The sequence below is a fragment of the Tachyglossus aculeatus genome, chromosome 16, assembly GCF_015852505.1.
Source record: "Tachyglossus aculeatus isolate mTacAcu1 chromosome 16, mTacAcu1.pri, whole genome shotgun sequence".
NCBI lineage: Eukaryota > Metazoa > Chordata > Mammalia > Monotremata > Tachyglossidae > Tachyglossus > Tachyglossus aculeatus.
In genome coordinates, this window is record NC_052081.1 from 28,946,759 (window position 1) to 28,967,783 (window position 21,025).

Sequence of the window (21,025 nt, forward strand, 5' to 3'; positions counted from 1 at the left end):
GCTCCTCTTGTAAACAGAAATGAGAGCAGTCAACTCAACATTGTCGAGAAATAATTAAAAAGGCCAAATGTGCATAAATAGACATAAAACAATGCCCACACTGTATGAAATTAACTGAAGGATACATCAAACAATAGTCACTGTGTGGATGAAACCAGAGTAGCAAACAACATTTGACCCACAGAAAATGCAGTTTCCAGATAACAGTGGCCTTGCTACATTATGTAGCTAGAATGACTGGAACTAATGATGGTAATTGATTGCAGTTACAGGACACAAAGCATAATAATAGTAATAATAATAATGGCATTTCTTAAGTGCTTACTATGTGCAAAGCACTGTTCTAAGCACTGGGGTGGTTACAAAGTGCTGACCAGGTTGTCCCACAGGGGGCTCACAGTCTTCATCCCCACTTTACAGATGAGGTAAATGAGGCCCAGAGAAGTGAAGTGACTTGCCCAAAGTCACACAGCTGACAATCTGTGGAGTCAAGATTTGAACCCATGACCTCTGACTACAAAGCCCGGGCTCTTTCCACTGAGCCACGCTGCTTCTCTGATGTTCATAACATAAACATCATTTGGAATATTTTGCAGAAAATTTCCAATGTGCCCAAACCTGAAGCAGTTCTAATAGCTATCAACCCAGCGCCAACCACCCTTAACCCTTATACATTTCTTGATGTTTTTAAAAAAAATGATATTTGTTAAGCACTTACTATGTGCCAGGCACTGCACTAAGCTTATTAGGTTGGGGCTCACATCCCCATTTTACAGATGAGGGAACTGAGTAACAGAGAAGGTAAGTCACTTGCCCAAGGTGTTTCAGCAGATAAGTGATGCAGCAGAATTAGAACTCAGGTCTTTCTCATCTGCTATGTATCTTTTATGTATTTTTATTCAGCTACTTTGATCTGAAAATATTTGTACCTTCATTATGTCCTAGTTCTTCCTCCTGTTTCCTCAATTGCTAAACAATTATAACTTTTGTCTGTATGTCTGTTTAACTCAGATTGTAAAATAGAGGGAACAGATGGTAGATCTGGTTTCTGCACCCTTCTAAGCACTTTTTACAGTGATGCGCAATCAGAAATGCTCAATAAATATTATTAATGATAGAGCAGTATCCTCCAAGATGGCTTCCAGGAGGTGATGTGATTTTTAAAATATGGAACACTTCACAAATACACAAGTTATGATGTGTGCATTAAAAGAGAGTTTAGGGGTGGGCAATGAAAAGGCTGTATATTCAGGTACTAAAGTTGTAATGAAAGTAAGTGGGCTCGACGGGCTAGCACCTAAAGTTGCTTTACTAGACTCTCACTATAAAAAAACCTGGTAATCTCTGTGGGTCGTTTGGCAACAAATGAAATGAACTGATAATCTCTGCTAATACTCCTATGAGCCCCATGTGGGCCAGGGACAGTACCCAACCTGATTAGCTTGTACCTTCCCCAGCATTTAGAAGACTGCTTGACACAAAGTAGTATTTAACAGATACCATCATTATTAAAAACATATTCAATACTAGGAAGAACATCTTAGAATATCTTCCCATTTTCATTATACATTACAGTACACCTTGGAGACACTTCACAAGCCTAAGAATCAAATTAAAATCAATTCATCATTCATTGTATTTGAACTCTGTACTTCAAACACTGGTACATATTCAACTCATATCTTTTAGTTAGTATCCCTCCAACCTTGAGCATCATTAAGAGTGAAGAAAAATAAGTCTAAAAACTCTTGGTACATTTTAAAACTCTTCTCCAACTCATCCTAGTTTTTCCCTCCTGGAGCTCAAGAAAACCACACCATTTTACTATATCTAGATTTCTGTTACAACCATCTCCACCCAAAAGTTTTTGCCACTGGACCTACCAAATATATTCTTGGTTTTCTGCATGATTAGTTCCTGTAAGACAGGAAGTCCATAGGCTAACCTACGTGACAGTTATAGTGCCTCCCTATGCACTCACCTCCCCTAGCTTAGTATATATTTGCACTCATTTTTGCAGCTATATTCTTCCTGACTTCACTTGGGAATATTCACGTGAAAATAAAGTGAATGCCACATAAGAAACAAGAACTGGAGTGCCTCGATTCTTGCTTCTACCCCAGTGACTTGACAAAGTGAGCACGTCGAAAACACCGTTATTAACGTGAAGTCAAGAGAGAATTTAGGAGGTGTGGAAGGCTTTGGGGAAGTTTATGTGATGTCATGCTAACAAATACTTGGTCCATTCACCAGAAGTCAGAAATGGCACAGCAGTATGGCCTAGTGATGGCCTAGCAGAAGTAGCACAACCTAGTGGAAAGAGAACAGGATTGGCAGACGGATGGCTCTAATCCTAGCTCTGCCACTTCCCTGCTCTGGGACCTTGGACAAGTCACATAACTTCTCTGGGTCCTTGGTTTCCATATTTGAGAAATGAGGATTCAATATCTGTTCTTCTTTCTACTTAGACTGTGAGCCCCATGAGGGACAGGGTCTAGGCCTGACAAAATCTTGTACCTAGCCCATAGCTTAACACAGTGCCCTGGCCTAGAGGAAGCACTTGAATACCATTATTATTTTATTATTTCTAAGAGAAATGTACATGTGATATTCTACCGCTCTTCAGGTAAGTCATCGTTTCTTCTTTAGCACATGAAGTCAGGCAATGGTCTAATATAAAATGCCTTTGATGGCAAAAATAGAGTGCAAAAGTCCTCTTTTCTTCAGAGGCAGCTCATCATCCAACAGTGATGTACTACTTTCACTGAATCAGATTCGGGCCGTTTTTCTCCTGCTGCAGCATTCATTATTAAATGTATTGGCTTTGTTTACTTCCTGTATGACACTTTCTTCTACTTATTAAATGTATTCACCAATTTACTTGAATGGATCTTTCCAAGCAATATTTGTTGAGCATCCATTTGAGCTTTGAGGGATTCATCTCTAGGCCAAGAACTTGTGACCATTCTGCAACTCCTGCATTTTCATTTCCACTCCTGCTGCATCATTTTAAAAATATAAAATGAAACCTTTAGTGAAAAGACTATCAGTTGTCTACAATCCTACTGAGTACCTTGTCCAAGGTGTTTGTTTACAGCCAGAGCCCAGTGACTAATCAACAGTTTTGGTGAGATTATGTGGGCCTACCCAATTTTCCCTTATTATCAGTCTCCCTCAAATGGGAGGTATTTTGTTAATGGTTAATCAAGACTACAATGGCATTGTTTACTAGAGAGCATGGGGCAGAGCAGTGATTAGAATTGGGAGGAAAAAGCATCTCCTAAATCAGTTTCTGCGGGGGAAGGGGTGATCTGTCTATCTATTTGACTTCCTTGCATACAACACTGAATTGTACTTTCCAAGCGCTTAGTATGGTGCTCTGCACACAGTAAGTGCACAAGAAATACGATTGAATGACTGAATGAATGAATACTGAACACAGAGATTTCTGTTAAGAAAACACAGCTGCCCTCCTCCAGGGGATATCAATTTAAGCACTCCAAAATATAAGCAATATCAGACTATTCAACCCAAGAGTTTGTCTCTGACAGTAGTAGCAGGATGCTTGAAGCCATTTGACTGTTATCTTCCCAGCTACTCATCCTATGGGTTACAGGACCAGATCCATTGAGCACAATATAAAATAGGCACTGAATTCAACCGAGTCAATCACTTTCTTGTAGTTGTGGAATACAAAATACAACTGGGATTTGATATTTCTGGAGTTTTCTACTCCTACCTAGAAGGGGGAGTCTGGCCAATAGATGATTATCCTGATGATTATGGTTTGTTTCCTACAGATATGCTATTGAAGATCATTCTTGATGTGGTGTTTCTTAATTCTGGTTATGTATTTTTGATGGTAGTTTCAAATACATTGTTTTCCTCTTCATCAGCAGGATTATAGCATTTATTATTCTTAGACTGTGAGCCCTTTTTCCGACAAGGATTGTGTACACCCTGATTACCTTGTATCTACCCCAGTGCTTAGTACAATGCTTGGCACATAGTAAACACTTAAGTATCATTATTGTTACTACATGAAATTGTAGCCCCAATGTTCAGAATTTGGAAAAGAAGAATGGAGATTGGGACAGATGGTGGCGACAGCAATTTCTGTGGGCATCGTTGCCAGGATCATCAAACCATGTTCAAAGTTCAAAACCCACTGCGGAAAATCCTAGAGTCCTAGGCTGGGTCGTTTAGGATGCAGGGAGGGTGTAAAACCCCCTAGGAACATGAGTAAAAAGGGGATGAGAAGAATGGGCTGATGGGAAGGGACTTACAGTATGATTTTTTACTTTGTGTGTAGGGCCCAGTTGTTACCTTATCACACAATTTACTAGTCACAATTTCCAAGACCATAACATGGCTGCATTGTGGGGTACTTCTACGTAAGTGACGCATTAAAGCACAGGAAGTACTCAAGTTTTGACAAACGGCCCTTACAACAAGGTTGAATTTGTATTCGTTTTGAGGTTTACAAGCTGAGCTGACTTAATGACATTAGATCAGTAAAGTATGATTTATATAGCCCTGTCTTTTCCCTTCCTACAGCATTCCTGTTCTCTTCTGTCTCCTCTCTCCCTGCCATTGCTGCTCACCCCCTCAAAATAATAATAATAGAAATTGTGGTATTTGTTAAGTGCCTAACATGTTACAGGAACTGTTCTGAGGGCTGGGGTGGATACAAGCAAACTGGGTTGGACCGTGTCCCTCATGGGGTTCACAATCTTAATCCCCATTTTACAAATGAGGTAATTGAGGTGCAAAAAAGTTAAGTGACCTCCCCATGGTCAAACGGCAGGCACGTTGCGGATCCTTCTGACTCCCAGGCCCATGTTCTACCCATTAGGCCATACTGCTTCTCGTCTTCTTTTGTCCACAGCCCCCACCGCCCAAGACCACAAAGCCCAAGAGCCGGGGGCACCAGCCACAGGAGAAACAGAAACAGCAGTAGCCACAGAGGTGCTCCTGTAACACAACTAACACACAGTCTCCACCTTCCCTTTAGTGGGTGACAGTAGCAGCACAGCCCTTCTCCTATTCACCCTCCTTCCGAATGCTATTTATGCAACCTTTACTTTTCACAGAACACTTTACTAAGCGCTTGAAAGAGTACAGTGCAGTTCATAACCACAATCCCTGCCCTCAGGTACTTACAGTCTAGCTGGTTAGACAGACTTTAAAATAAATTACAGTCACGGGAAGCAAACTAGGCCTTTGTGACAGGGAATGTGTCTGCCTACTGTTACACTGTACTCTCCCAAGTGCTTAATACAGTGCTCTGCATATAGTAAAGGCTCAAAAAGTATGATCGATGGATTGACAGGGTAAAGTGCTGAGGGGGTGGGGTGAGTAGCTAAGTGCTTAGGAAGTGAGATTATGAGCACGGGTGAGCGAGTCAGAAGGGAAAATAGGCACAGTAAGTCAAATGACAAATAATACTGTTTAGATTATAATATAGCCCTGGGTCTTGTCACTGGTCCAACCAGACTGCCCTCTCCCCAGCATTCCAGAGGCTGGAGAAAGTAGGCTTCTCCTTAGTGCCAGTGGCAAGCTGGAACTGTCCAAGGCACTAGGTGGGTTCCTGGCCCCCAGAGATCACCAGGAACCAAAGACTCTAGGCCATGAGGCACTTAGCTTCTTCTCTCCCCCAGCTCCTGAAGACAGGAGGGAGCGCTTCTCCTCCGCAGTGGCAAGGGGGAGGATCAGGGTTACCCCAGAAAACAGACAGACTTCCTGCGGAGCCTAGGGCCTTGCAGGCAATTTCCACTCCTCTGGTCAGCAGGCCCCCCCACCTCCCTCCCTGCTTTAGTGGGTAAGAGGATCAGATGCCAAAGTAAGCCAGAACCATCGGGAAATTGGTTTCAGTAAAACTCAAAGTGCCAAAACAACCCATATGATTTCAAACCAGATACCTTTTTTATCTTCTTCAGCCCCTGCAGCTCATACTTCACTCTGCTGCCCAGATCACTTTTCTACAAAAAGGTTCAGGCCATCTTCCCCCACTCCTCAAGAACCTCCAGTGGTTGCCCGTCCGTCTCTGTATCAAACAGGAACTCCTCATCATTGGCTTTAAAGCAGTCAATCACCTTTCCCCCTCCTACCTCACCTCGCTACTCCCTACTGCATCCCAGCCCGCATGCTTCAATCCTCTAATGCCACCCTTTTCAAGGTACCTCGATCTTGTCTATCTCACCTCGGACCTCTTGCCCAAGTCCTGCCTCTGGCCTAGAACACTCTCCCTCTTAATATCTGACAGGCAATTACTCTCCTCATCTTCAAAGCCTTATTGAAAGCACACCTCCTCCAAGAGGCCTTCCCTGATTAAGTCCTCTTTTCCTTTTCTTCCACTCCCTTCTTTGTCACCCCGACTTGCTACCTTTACTCACCACCCTCCATCCCCACCCAGCCCCACAGCACATGCACATATCTGTAATTTTACTGAGTTATATTAATGTCTGTCTCCCTCTTAAGACCGTAAGCCGGTTGTGGTCAGGGAACCTGTATACCTATTCCTATTGTATTCTCCCAAGTGTTTAGTACAGTGCTTTACACACAGTAAGCGCCCAGTACAACTGATTGACCAAGGACTAATTCATTCATTCAATCGTATTTATTGAGCGCTTACTGTGTGCAGAGCACTGTACTAAGCTCTTGGGAAGTACATGCTGGCAACATATAGCGATGGTCCCTACCCAACAGTGGGCTCACAGTCTAGAAGGGGGAGACAGAGAACAAAACAAAACATATTAACAAAATAAAATAAATAGAATAAATATATACAAATAAAATAAATTGAGTAATAAATACGTACAAACATATATACATATATACAGGTGCTGTGGGGAGGGGAAGGAGGTAAGTGGTGGGGGGGGGGGGGGGAGTTAAGTGACTTGCCCAAAGGCACACAGCTGACAATTGGCAGAGCTGGGATTTGAACCCATGACCACTGACTCCAAAGTCCGGGCTCTTGCCACTGAGCCATGCTGCTTCTCAACTAATGGAGAACCTCTCTCCTATGAATCAATGCCTTACTGTGGAAGGAGAGTTTGCATATGCCAATAAAGCTTAGAGCTATGCCACTGAGAGATGCTCTTTCATCAGTTACCCGTAATGGAAAGGCCTATGCTGAAGCTTCAGGCTTCCACCTGTGTTGGGCAGCAGTGGCACGGGAGAGAACCAAGGGTGGGTGATCAAGGACAACGGCAGAGACTTAAGCTTTTACTGTGCAGAAGGTGCCAATGGTAAAACAATTCTGTATTTTTTACCAAGAAAACTCTATGTGTTAATCCATAAAGTCACTAGGAATCAGAAACGATTTGATGGCATCTAAAGAAGAAGAAATGGAGAACTTAGCTTTTCTGGCCTCTCCCTATCATATTTCAGCCTGGTCTCTTGTGACCAGTTGGATCATTTAGCTCCTACTGAGTGTGGAGCACTTTACAACAGAAGCTTGAAACCTGGTTCCTGCCTTCCAGGACTTTTCCTCTACCCTGGGATGTTCTGCGCTGGCTCTCTTCTCAACCCATTTGCTGCTCAAAAACTTCCAAAATATGCATAGAAATTCCTGAGCACACCCAAAATTGTGACTCTGTTTATACAACAGACTCTGTGACTCTACTTTGAGGGCCTCGAAATGTATAGTACACTCTCAGATGGCCGAATTATTCAGGTCTAACTGACACTGATAAGTGAGCATTAGAGGTTTCATTTTCAATCTAGGGACAGTACAAATCAGAATTCACTCCTTTTCCTGTAGCTAGGGACTCGGAGGAGAAGCGGGCTAAAAATAAGCTGCTTCCAAGGGCTACAGAACAGGGAGAAAAGACACCTAGATTATTTTTAGCACTTCCTGACAAACTGGTTTGCAGGGAGAAAGATTAATTCTTGTACAGCACATAAAAGTTTCAGCTACATGAATCGTTAGGCATATGCTACTCCACAAGTTTTAGTGCTGCCATTATCTTTCCCCAAAAATGACTGCCCCACTGTTAAATTCCTTCAATTGTCTTTAACATGTGCAGAAATATCATGACAATCAGAATTAAGAACTTCTTTATAAGAAGCAAATCACACCCCCAATCAACATAAGGCTTAAAGAATTCTATGCACTGCCCAGTAAAAACCTTGCTGTGAGTCTGCAACTCTTCCATCTCTGGCTCCTTGCTCAGATCCTCCTCCCAGCTTGGAACTCACTCCCCTTTCAAATCATTCAGACCACAGCTCTCCTCAACTCCTCCTGCCTCCTAAAATCCCATCTTCTCCAGGCATGTCTTTCCCAATTTCCATCACCCCAAATCACATCAACCCAACAAACCCCACAAGTACTTTGTGTATTCATACCTATCCTCAGCTCTTACATACACATATATATTTACTTATTCCTCTATCTAATCTTCCCATTCTCTTACTCGAAGTTATAACCTTGTTCATCCTCCTGCTATCTGTAAATATTTTATATCTGCCATTTAGAAGATGGTAATCACTTTGAAGGCAGGGGTCATGTTTTTTGCTCCACTGTACTATCCCGATTCCATGCCGAGCACCCAGTAGGCACTTAACAAAATATCCCTGCTTGATTACTTTACTGAACATGACCTGCAAGATAGATGTGATGGGTGAAGCTGACTAATGTTGGAGGCACTCCAAACATTATTTTACTTGTACATATTTACTACTCTATTTTATTAATGATTTGCATATAGCTATAATTCTATTTATTCTGACAGTTTGGGCACCTGTCTACTTGTTTTGTTTTGTTGTCTGTCTCCCCCCTCTAGACTGTGAGCCTGTTGCTGGGTAGGGACCGTCTCTATATGTTGCCGACTTGTACTTCCCAAGCGCTGAGCAAAGTGCTCTGCACACAGTAAGCGCTCAATAAATACAATTGAATGAATGAACGAATAATCACTCAGAGGTGGAGAATCAAGTACAAGATACTATTAGATTTTCTTGGAGAAGTGGAAAGCATGAGCCAACAAAATGCTGGGCACCATCATTCAATCATATTTATTGAGCGCTTACTGTGTGCTTAAACTCTCTGGGCCCCCATTTCCTCATCTGCAAAATGGGAATAAGATGCCTGCTCCCCACTACCACTTAAGATTACAAACCCTGTATGACAGACGGAGACTGTATCCAATCAGATTATCTTGTACCTACTCCAGTGCTTGAGGCAGTGTGTGCTTACCAAATAATAAAACAAAACTATGATGGAGCACAAACATTTCCTCACGCATCAGGGCAAATATTGAAACTCACATAACTTGTGAGACTGGGGCATCCTTGCTGACCTATGCTGAACAAGGAATCAAAACATCAACCCTCCTACACCCAGAGCACTCAAAATACGGTGAGTAGGGACTCATCTTCCCACCCACGCCCTGTCTTCTCCATCACTATAGACAAGACCACCATCCTTCCTATCCCAAAAGTTCATAACCTCGTTATTATCCTCAACTCATCTCTCGTTCAATCTGTCAGCAAATCCTGCCAGTTCAATTTTGACAACGTCACTATGCCCTTTCCTCATCCAATCTGCTACTAGACTGGTCCAAGAAATCAATCCATCATGTTTGAGCACTTCCTCTGTGTAGAGCACTTTATTAAGCCCTTGGAAGAGTAAACTACAACAGAGTTCCTGGCCCACAAAGAGACGAGCACTCATCGTACCCTGCCTTGACTCCTGCATCAGCCTCTTTGCTGACCTGCCATCTGTCTCTCCCCACTCCAGGCCACATATCACTCTGTCAATCATTTAGAAAAAAAAAACATTCAGTCCATATTTCCCCGCTCCTCTAGAACGTCCAGTGGTTTCCCATCCATTACTGCATCAAACAGAAACTCCTTACGACTGGTTTTAAAGCAGTGAATTATCTCCTCCCCTCTTACCTTACCATGCTGATTTCCTACTATAGCCCAGCCCACACTGGCTACTGACCCCTTTCCCACATCTGCCCTCTGGCCTAGAATGCCCTTCCTCATCATATTCGACAGACCACCACTCTCCCCGCCTCAAAGCCTTATTAAAATTACATTTCCTCCAAGATGCCTTCCCCAATTAAGGCCTCTTTTCCCCTACTCCCTCTCCCTTCTGTGTCCTCTCTGCACTTAGCTCTGTACCCTTTAGTACTTGATATTCACCCCACTCTCGGTCCCACGGCACTTATGTACATATATTTGTAATTGATTTATATGAATGTCAATCTTCCCCTCTGGACTGTAAGTTCCTTGTGGGCAAGCAATGTGTCTACCAACTCTGTTGTACTGTACCCTCCCAAATGCTTAGAACAGGGCTCTGCACACAGTAGGTGTTCAATAAAAACCACTGATTGATAGACGGATAGATAGATAGATGATTGATGGATCCGGCCAGAATCCAGACGGAAGCTCTAGAAAAGTTAAAATAGTTGCTAGGCAGAATGATGGCCAAGAACTAATGCTTAATAAGAACATTACAATTAAAAAGAAAATAAAGGGAGCTTCACCACTGGAGATTTCAACTCTGCACATAAGGACTGTTTGATTGCTTGATCAACCACTTATGAAGTGCTCAGCTCAGATCCTTGAAGCAGATGGGCACTTTCACCTTAAGAGAACGCTTAACCTCACCACCAATTTATGGCTCCTGGACCCACGTCCAACCCCTGAAATAAGGGAACATGTCTGCTAATTCTGTTGTACTCTTTCATGCACTTAGTACAGTGCTCTGCACATACTACGCGTTCAATAAAATACAACTGACTGATTCCGACTGCCTGCTAGAGAAACAGAGAATCTCTGCAGGCTTTTAGGGCCACCACTGGGTTGCTGATTTCCCTACTGCATCTTTCATTTAATCACATTTATTCATTTGATCGCATTTATTGAGCATTTACTGTGTGCGGAGCAATGTACTAACTGCTCGGTAGAATCCAATACAACAATAGACAGACACATTCCCTGCCCACAATGAGGTAATAGCTTCCAACGAGCCATCGCACTCCCACGATGGCTGCCAGCATCCAGGAGATGGGCTGTAACGGGGCCGATCCAAGGCAGACACCACCTCCAGAGACTCTCCCTCCCCCCTCCCCAGGCAATCTCTGCCCCTGGTGCCAAGTTCTGCACTTCAGGGAAGGGGCCCATGTTCACAAGGACCTGGGAGGAGTATGCAACATCTCCGGAGCACATGGGGACACGTGAGGAGGGTCAGGGATCACCTTGGAGAAATGCTTCTAGGGTAAAAAGCTCGTGGTGGGCAGGGAATGTGCCTGTTATATTGTACCCTCCCAAGCATGAAGTACAGTGCTCTGCATATGGTAAGTGCTCAATAAATATGATTGCTAGGTTCAGACACACTTGCCCAAAATGGCACATGGCATTAACACCTTACGCCGTGTGCCTGAGGCAAAGCATGGGTTACTACGTACAACTCAATGGCCGGTATTCTTGAGTCCCGCTAGTGGCCACCCCAACCATTATACAATACTAGAAGAGTGGAGAAATGATGTTACATTGCTTGAGAGTTGTACAGAGTCTAGTGGCAATCTGCATTTTTAAAATGCACCATACAGGCTAATATATAACTGCATAAAGTGGGCTAGCCATAGGAATTTGAAATGCCAGCTTTATCTAAAATTCCCAGCAAGTTATGTAGCTGACAACATATCAAGGAACTTAGGGAGCCTCATGTCAGAATCCAGTCAATCCCCCCAAAATGTTTACTAAAAATATTTTACACATCTAAAAATCCAATTTAATATTTTCAGATACACGGAAATTTCCTTTCTGTTTTAGTCTAATGAAAACACTGACTTTCAAATAACTTTCTAATTTTAATAGAGTAAAATATGTTACACTATAAGTATATTTTACTTGAATAAAAAGTACACCAGCTTGAAAACAAGCCTTTAAGCAGTATATCACCTTTTTTCACACCACTTTATATAAGCAGCAAAGCTTAGCTTGAGTACCTCCAAATAAATAATTAATCCAAGTCCCAGGCTGGACTGCCTATTCAATCACTTTTTCCTTTCCAAAAAGCAGTTTTTCCTGGCTTTTATTTTTTTTTCTATTTTGGCTCGTTTTGTGGCTATTGATGTAATATCCCTAGCTTCTCTTAAAATCATGTGCCTTTAATCCTATTGAATGATTCAAAGGAAAATTCACTTATACATAGGAGGCAGCAGAAATTTAAGAAAAATGGGACAGAATTGGAGATGGTGAATACGCAAATTAACTCTGAATGACCAAAGGACTTCCCTACCAGTAGTGAAAATGCTTTGGTTCTAAGACATTTATATTTTTAAAACTTTAATTCACTCAATCCTGTTTCTTAGTATTGCTCTCTACAGAACTCATGCCATAATATCAATATCTTACAAAGATATTATACCATAATTGGTATACTTAAAATTCATTAATAGGTATATCTAAGTAGTAGAGAAAATGATTTGTAAAGAAAAAAACTATCAAGTAATTTTAAAAGTTAGGTTGCCATTTATGAATACTAGGCAAAGGGTTAAAATTAATACCAATATTTGAACAGTGTTATTAATCACTATCGCTTCCTGGTATGTTTAAATTCTGCAAATAGTCATGCCAAATTTACAGATAAACAGCAAATTCCTTTCCATATTAGTCTAATGAAAACACTATGACTTTCAAATAATAGCTGCATACTGAATTTTAATTTAAATTTCCAGAAAAAATGATTAAAATGCAAAAAAGATGACATACGGCTGTACTCCATTAATACAGTTCAGTGAAGACTTTATTCAATCTGTTAACCTGAAAAATGTTTACCCTGAAAAATCGCTCAACAGCATTCCACACTTCTTTTTTAAATGTTATTTAAAATGAAAAGTTTTTTATTGTTAGGTTTATTAGTGTCCTATTAAATAGAATTTTAGAAAGCCCCCCAATCCAGCATTGCCCTGAAAAGTGGTATACTTTCTGATTGATCCTTACAAATAAAGGGACTTTTTTTTCCTTCTTTTCCACCTGTTCCCATTTGGAAAGAAAAAGTAGAGTCAATTCCTACTTTCCCTCCCTTAGCTATCAATCGTCCTTCCATCCTAGAGGAGCATCTGAAGAATACTCTGATTCCCTAGTGGGTTCCTTATGGTGGAAAAGCTAGGTTACCATGGAACCAGCCAATTAATTTTGACACCTGCTTAGTAAGATTGATCAATCATTTTTGAAGTCTGCTGCTAGATTGCTATCCATCACTTTAGAGATTTCTAGAGATAATTAATGTCTAGAGAATCTGAAGCTAGACTCTTCCCCAGCCAGTTAATACTTCCACCGCCTGGTAGAGCAAACTACTTTCCTTAAGATGAACTATTCACGTACGTGTAGTTCAACAAGTACCGTATTTAGAAAAATTGAGATATTCTTTTGATAGATTACCAACTTTGGTCTTCATCCCAAAAACATGTTGTCAGTAGACCACCGGTGAACCAGACAGTTTCGTCTGCACTGTTCCTTAAGAATGAAAAAGCACCAGCACTAGAATCATAGAAATGGCATTTTGCAAGACATTGACAAATGTATCCAATTATCAGTACAGACTGGATTTTCTTTTAACTGTATATGTCTTAAAAAGATTCTCCTTTTTCATTCACCTGATAAAGGATTATATTTTTCAGGATCATCTTCCAGGTCTGCTTATTTAAGGCTGTAGGACCTTGATATTTAATGTCCCTCACTGACTGGATTACCTTTTACTAGGATGCACACAAGGATGACCCATCTGGTCAACACAGCTACACTGACTTTAGAGGTTGCTATTTATTAAGAGCTTCTCACAACTATAGCTAGTCCATGCTTTTTAAATTTTTTTTCCTCAGTATTTCTTAAGCACTTATTTGCCAAGCATGCTACTAAGTGCTGGGGTAGATACAAATCAGATCAGATTAGATCAGATCCAGTCCCTGTCTCACACGGGACTCAGTCTCTAAGGGGATAAATCTAGATGAGCTACAATGTTCTGAGGAACAGGTCTAACAGGCCAATCCAAAGATCCCCACACTGTATCCCACTGAGACTATTTTAATACCTGAAAATGAAAACAAATATAAACATTGTTCACTCCTTTGTGAAGATGTAAATTGAAAACTGTAAATCGCTTGGCAAACAATGAAGTTTACTGCCACGTGCTCAATTCTCCCACTGCCTAAACTGATAAGCCCTTGGAAAGAGCATTAACCCTTTCTAACCTAGGCCACCATCCGTGGTACTTCTACATACACTGCAGTGAAGCACTGAAAAGACCTTCTTATCTAAAAGGATTAGAGCTCACATGAAGTGCTTAATTACCAAGGAGGAACTTTAGGCACTGGAAGAATAGGCACTAGAAGCTTTTGGGCAGTGTGCTCAATCCCCCATTAGACTGTGAACCCCAAATGGGACGAAGTGGGTCTGATCTGCTTAAATCGAAACTACTGCTTAGCACCTAGTAAATGCTTAAGATACCATAATTATTACTGTGGTTTTCATCTGTCCTTGAATAGGGAGGACACTGATAAATTCTTCAAGATTAACAATAACATTACTGTCCTAATGTAAGAGCCGATGGCTTCTCTCCTTCTGCCATTCCTTATAATAGAGTTCCCCCACTTAAGATGAAATCAAAATGCTATGCTAACTTTTAAAAACGCATACCAAAAGTTAACTAATTTCAAATATATTGAGATCTATATGAATCCCCAGAGACACAAGCAGGTTTTCAGTCTTCAATTTTAATCCTATCCTGCATTGTGGAAAATTACCAAGAAATACTCACTCACCATAGGATGCTAGTCCTTTTAAGTGCAATTCAAAACAGTTCCTTCCCATTAAATTCACAGCATCAATACAAACTTAATACACTCCCCCCTAGACTGTAAGTCGTTGAGGGCAGGGAATGTGTCTGTTTTATTGTACTCTCCCAAGCGCTTAGTACAGTGCTCTGGACCCAGTAAGTACTCAATAAAAACAAGTGACTGACGAGACCGAAAGGTTATAATGCAGTATTATTTATGGTATTTGTTATGTACTTACTCTGTTTCCAGCACTGTTCTATGCACTGGGGTAGATACAAGATAATCACGTTGGACACAGTCCCTGTCCCACCAAGGGCTCACAGTCTGAATTGGAAGATTTAATCCCCGCTTTACAGATGAGGTAATTGAGGCCCAAAGAAGTTAAGTCATTTGCCCAAAGTCACACAGCAGACAAGTGGCAGAGTCGGGACTGGAACCTAGGTCCTCTGACTCCCAGGCCCGTGGCTCTTTCCACTAGGCCACAGGCTTCTCAGTTAGTAAGTTAGCAACTCCCTTAAGGATAGATTTAAGTTACTCCAAAGAAATATTTGAACCCTGACCCAAAGGAAATCAATCTTCAGTCCTATCCTTGTACTTGGGGTTGGTTTGTGGCCCTCTAAGAAACAAACAGCTTTAAAAGTCAGGTTTGCCTACACATCTCAGTGACCTTTCCAGGCACTTCAATCTTCATCATTTGCAAATCTGACCATTTTTAGCCCAATGCATAATTTCAGGACCACTAACTACCCACAAGTTTCACCACCCTCATTGGGGACACTCTGCAACTCATTAACAAATTTGCTGAAAAATACAACCGAAGCCAAATGTTTATGGCCTCTGCTCATTTTTTTGATGGTCCATCCTCAAATCCTTAACCTAAACCTTCATTTCCAATCAAAGCAGATACACTGTGGTCTACCACAAAATTTTCCTGGGGGAAGACGATGTATCAAAAAAAAAAAAATCAACCACCCAAAGCCTTTCATGCTATCCGGGTATCATAACGGGGGCAAGAAGAGTCGTAGCAACAAAATGGACGGGGCAGTTCATCTTTTTGCCCTATTATGACTTATCATCATCATCTCTTTTAACGTGGTTCTTCTCGAGAAAATGGAGCTTTCGCCTCATCTCCAGTTTTTCCTTTTTCCTTGGTGCACCTATCATCTGCCAGGGGGAGGTGGGGGACCACCTCCGGCAGTCAGGCCTGCGTAAGGTGGGCACTGGGGGGAGGGTACGAAGGCTACTCTTTGCTGGCCGGGGCCCCACTTGGCCCTCGGCCTCTCCGCTGTGGGCACCAGCCGCCCACCGCCCACCCTGCTCCTCCTCCTGGAATACCTGTGCCACTCCACCTATGGCACCTGCAATAGTGCTGCCCACCTTGCTGACACCGGAGGGGAAAAAGGAGGATGGGGCTGGGGGAGGGGAGGAACGGGAGAGAGGCAGATGGGGGGGGGGGGTTGTATAGAGAAGAGATGGGGACAACTGGGGGATGGCATAGGAGGGATGGGGGGGCAAAAAGGGTGGGGAGAAAAAGCTGAGAGGGGAAGGGAGGAAAGGGAAGAGAGGATGACAACTAGGGGGTGGTCTGGGAGGTATGGGGGGGGCAAAAGGGAGGGAAGGAGACAAACCTGATGGGGGAGGGGGCAAGGAGAGAGAGGGAGACAGAGGTGGGGGGTGGCCTGGGAGGGATGGGGGGGAGGCCAGAGGAGAGAGAATGGGGCAAGTGGAGAGAGGGACACAGAACTTGGAGGGGGGGCAGTCTGGGAGGGAAAGGGGGGCAAAGGAGGGAGAGGAAGACAGAGCTGGGGGGGGGGCGGCCTGGGAGGGATGTGGGGGGCAAAGCGGAGAGAGGGAGAGACGGAGCTAGGGGGGAGGGAGGGGATAGGACCAGAGGAGAGAAATGGAGGCAAGGGGAGAGAGGGAGACAGAGGTGGGGAGACGGCCTGGGAGAAATGTGTGAGTAAGGGGAGAGGGAGACAGGTGGGGGGGTTGGGGGGGGGCAAAGTGGGGAGACAGAGACAGAGATGGGGGAAAGGCCTGGGAGGGATGTGGGGGCAAAGGGGGGAGAGACAGAGCTGGGGGGAGGGAGGGGACAGGACCAGAAGAGAGAGATGGGGGCAAGGGGAGAGAGGGAGAGGGAGATGGCGGGGGGGGGATGAGGGGGCAGAGGTGGGGGGAAGGGAGACAACTAGGGGGGTGGCTGGGAGGGATGGGGGGGCAAAGTGGAGAGAGAGAGAGAGAGAGAGACAGGACTGAGGGGAGGGAGGGGACAGGACCAGAGAAGAGAGATAGGGACAAGGGGAGAGGGAGGCAGGTGGGGAGGATGGGGGGGCAAGGGGGGGGAGCGGGAGACAGAGAGCCAGAGGTGGGGAAAAGGCCTGGGAGGGATGTGGGGGCAAAGGGGGGAGAGACAGAGTTGGGGGGAGGGAGGGGACAGGACCAGAAGAGAGAGATGGAGGCAAGGGGAGAGAGGAGAGGGAGACAGGTGGGGGGGGGATGAGGGGCAAAGGTGGGGGGAAGGGAGACAGGTGGGGGGGTGGCTGGGAGGGATGGGGAGCAAAGTGGGGGGGGGGAGAGAGAGAGAGAGACAGGACTGGGGGGAGGGAGGGGACAGGACCAGAGAAGAGAAATGGGGACAAGGGGAGAGGGACATAGAGAGACAGAGGTGGGGAAAAGGCCTGGGAGGGATGGGGGGGGGGGGAGACAGAGCTGGGGGGGAGGGGACAGGACCAGAAGAGAGAGATGGGGGCAAGGGGAGAGAGAGAGAGGGAGACAGGTGGGGGGGGGGGATGAGGGGGCAAAGGTGGGGAGAAGGGAGACAACTGGGGGGGGTGGCTGGGAGGGATTGGGGGGCAAAGTGGGGAGAGAGAGAGACAGGACTGGGGGGAGGGAGGGGACAGGACCAGAGGAGAGAGATGGGGACAAGGGGAGAGAGAGAGAGAGATGGGGGGTGGCTGGGAGGGATGGGGGGCAAAGTGGGGAGACGGAGAGACAGGGAAGGGGGAAAGGCCTGGAAGGGATGTGAGGGGCAAAGGGTGGAGAGACAGAGCTGGGGGGAAGAAGGCGACAGGACCAGAGAAGAGAGATGGGGGCAAGGGAAGAGAAGGAGACAGAGCTGGGGGGACGGCCTGGGAGGCATGTGTGGGCAAGAACAGAGGAAGACAACGGGGGGGGGGGGGGTTGGCGGGGATGGGGGGCAAAGGGGAGAGAGGGAGAGAAAGGGCTGAGGGGAGGGAGGGGACAGGACCAGAGGAGAGAGATGGGGACAAGGGGAGAGGGAGACAGATGGGGGGGATCAGGGGGCGAGGGAGACAACTGGGGGGGGGGGGTACTGGGAGGGATGGGGGGCAAAGGGAAGAGAAGGAGAGACAGAGATGGGGGCGGGGGGGGGGGGGGGACAGGACCAGAGTAGAGAGATGAGGGCAAGTCGGGGAGAGAAACGGAGGTGGTGTCGGGGCGACCGCGGGCCCCCTAAGTCCCGGGTGACTTACTTGAACCTGCCCTGGCAGTGCTGGCACTGGTCCCCGACCCAGCCCTGGTCGCAGAGGCAGGTGGAGTTGACACAGCGTCCGGAGAAGCAGGAGCCGGTCCTGTCGCAGGGCTTATTCGCCTGGGCCCGGACCAGCTGGGCGGACAGCACCAAGGACAGGAGCCCGTAGCCCAGCAGCCAGCTGTGCCCGCCCAGGCCCCGCGGCCGGGGGCCCCGGGCCGGGGAGGGCGACGGGCGGCCGGGCCGGACCCCGACCCCCGCCGTCCGGCCACGGCCCGGCCCCGGGGCCGCCCCCGCATCCATCGGCGCCGCCGCCCGGCGGGCTGGGCTCCCGGGGCCGCTGTTGCCGATTTGTACTTCCCAAGCGCTTAGTGCGGTGGTCTGCGCACAGTAAGCGCTCCCTAAACACGACTGAATGAATGAAAGCTGCTGCTCCCCGTGCCTGGTGGGGGGGCAGTTTCTCCTCCTCGTGAAACGCGGTTCCTCTCCGTGCCCGGGCTGCTGCTGCAGCTCCTCCTCGTGCCCGGGTTGCTGCTGCAGCTTCTCCTCCTCGTGCAGCTCTGCTCCTCCTCGTGCCCGGGCTGCTGCTGCAGCTTCTCCTCCTCGTGCCCGGGCTGCTGTTGCTGCTGCAGCTTCTCCTCCTCGTGCAGCGCTGCACCTCCTCGTGCCCGGGCTGCTGGTGCTGCAGCTTCTCCCCCTCGTGCCCGGGCTGGTGCTGCTTTTGCTGCTGCTGCAGCGTCTCCTCCCCGTGCAACCGGAGGCTCCGCTCCGCGCCTCCTCGTCGAGCAGCTGCAGGAGGAGCAGGAGCGGCTCCCCCCAGCCCGGCGGGGCCGTGGCGGGCGGCCGCCGCTGACCTTGCCTCCCCCGGGCGGGGCCGAGCTTGGGGCGGGGGCCGGGGAGGAGGAGCGCTCCGGAGCGGAGGTTAGCCCCGAACGGCCGCTCCAACGGCGGGCAGCTCCCCAGCAGCCATTTTCCCTCCCTCTCTGTCTCTCCTCCCTCCTCCCGCCCGGCCCGGGGGACGATCGCCGCCAAGGTCCCGGCCCCCTTGCAGAAATCCCCGGGCGGCAACTGCAGCACCACCCCCGGCTCCCTCCCCAAGCAGTCAAAGCGCAGCCCCGAGCGGGACGCGCTCCCGGAGGCTCCAGCAATGCGCGAACAGCTGTGCGGCCGCCTCGGCCTGAAATCAATCAATCAATCAATCGTATTTATTGAGCGCTTACTATGTGCAGAGCACTGTACTAAGCGCTTGGGACGTACAAATTGGCAACATATAGAGACAGTCCCTACCCAACAGTGGGCTCACATAAGGAGACAGAGAACAAAACCAAACACGCTAACAAAATAAAATAAATAGGATAGATATGTACAAGTAAAATAAATAAATAAATAGAGTAATAAATATGTACAAATATATATACATAATCAATCGTATTAATCATCATCAATCGTATTGATTGAGCGCTTACTATGTGCAGAGCACTGTACTAAGCGCTTAAAATTTAAGTGTCTGGCCCAGACTCACACAGCCAAGTGGCGGAGGCGGGATTAGAACCCATGACCTCTGACTCCCAAGCCCGGGCTCTTTCCACTGAGCCACATTATTGAGCGCTTACTGTGTGCAGAGCCCTGGACTAAGCGCTTGGGAAGTACAATGATGATGATGGCATTTGTTAAGCGCTTACTATGTGCAAAGCACTGTTCTAAGCGCTGGGGGGGGGGGATACAGTGTGATCAAGTTGTCCCACGTGGGGCTCACAGTCTTAATCCCCATTTTTACAGATGAGGGAACTGAGGCTGAGAGAAGTTAAGTGACTTGCCCAAGGTCACACAGCAGACTTGTGATGGAGGCGGGATTCGAACCCACGACCTCGGACTCCAAAGCCCGTGCTCTTTCCACTGAGCCACGCTGCTTCGCTAAAATTGGCAACATATAGAGACGGTCCCTGCTCAGCAGTAGGCTCACAGTCTAAAAGGGTTCACAGTCTAAAACCCTCCTCCTCCAGTCTGAAAGCCAAACGCTGCCGCTGCACATTCACTCAGTCGTATTTATTGAGCGCTTACTGTATGCAGAGCACTGGACTAAGCGCTTGGGAAGTACAAGTTGGCAACATATAGAGACGGTCCCTACCCAACAGTGGGCTCACAGTCTAAAAGGGCTCACAGTCTAAAACCGTCCTCCTCCAGTCTGAAAGCCAAACGCTGCCGCTGCTCATTCACTCAGTCGTATTTATTGAGCGCTTACTGTGTGCGGAGCACTGGACTAATCCTTGTCCCCCTCTCCATCCCCCCCATCTTACCTCCTTCCCTTCCCCACAACACCTGTATATATGTTTGTACATATTTATTACTCTATTTTACTTGTACATATCTATTCTATTTTATTTTGGTAGTATGTTTGGTTTTGTTCTCTGTCTCCCCCTTTTAGACTGTGAGCCCACTGTTGCGTAGGGACTGTCTCTATGTGTTGCCAACTTGTAATTCCCAAGCGCTTCGCACAGTGCTCTGCACACAGTAAGCGCTCAATAAATACGATTGATTGATTGATTGACTGATTGAAGTGCAAGTCGGCAACATTCTAGACTGTGAGCCCGTTGTTGGGTAGGGACCGTCTCTATATGTTGCCAACTTGTACTTCCCAAGCGCTTAGTCCAGTGCTCTGCACACAGTAAGCGCCCAAAAAAGACTATTGAAGGAATGGATTGTCTCGAGTGCTGAACTGTACTTTCCAAGGGCTTAGTACAGT

The 21,025-nt window shown here is 46.2% G+C and overlaps 1 protein-coding gene across 1 annotated transcript in view; it reads right to left on the bottom strand.

Annotated features, from left to right (window-relative positions):
* ATRNL1 (attractin like 1) overlaps nucleotides 1-18,585 on the bottom strand; it is a 602,420-nt gene extending 583,835 nt beyond the window's left edge. The window contains exon 1 of the mRNA XM_038758614.1: nucleotides 18,284-18,585. Within this exon, the coding sequence (XP_038614542.1) occupies nucleotides 18,284-18,585 (302 nt within the window). The remainder of the gene's footprint in view (nucleotides 1-18,283) is intronic.
* Between the last annotated feature and the right edge of the window lie 2,440 nt (nucleotides 18,586-21,025).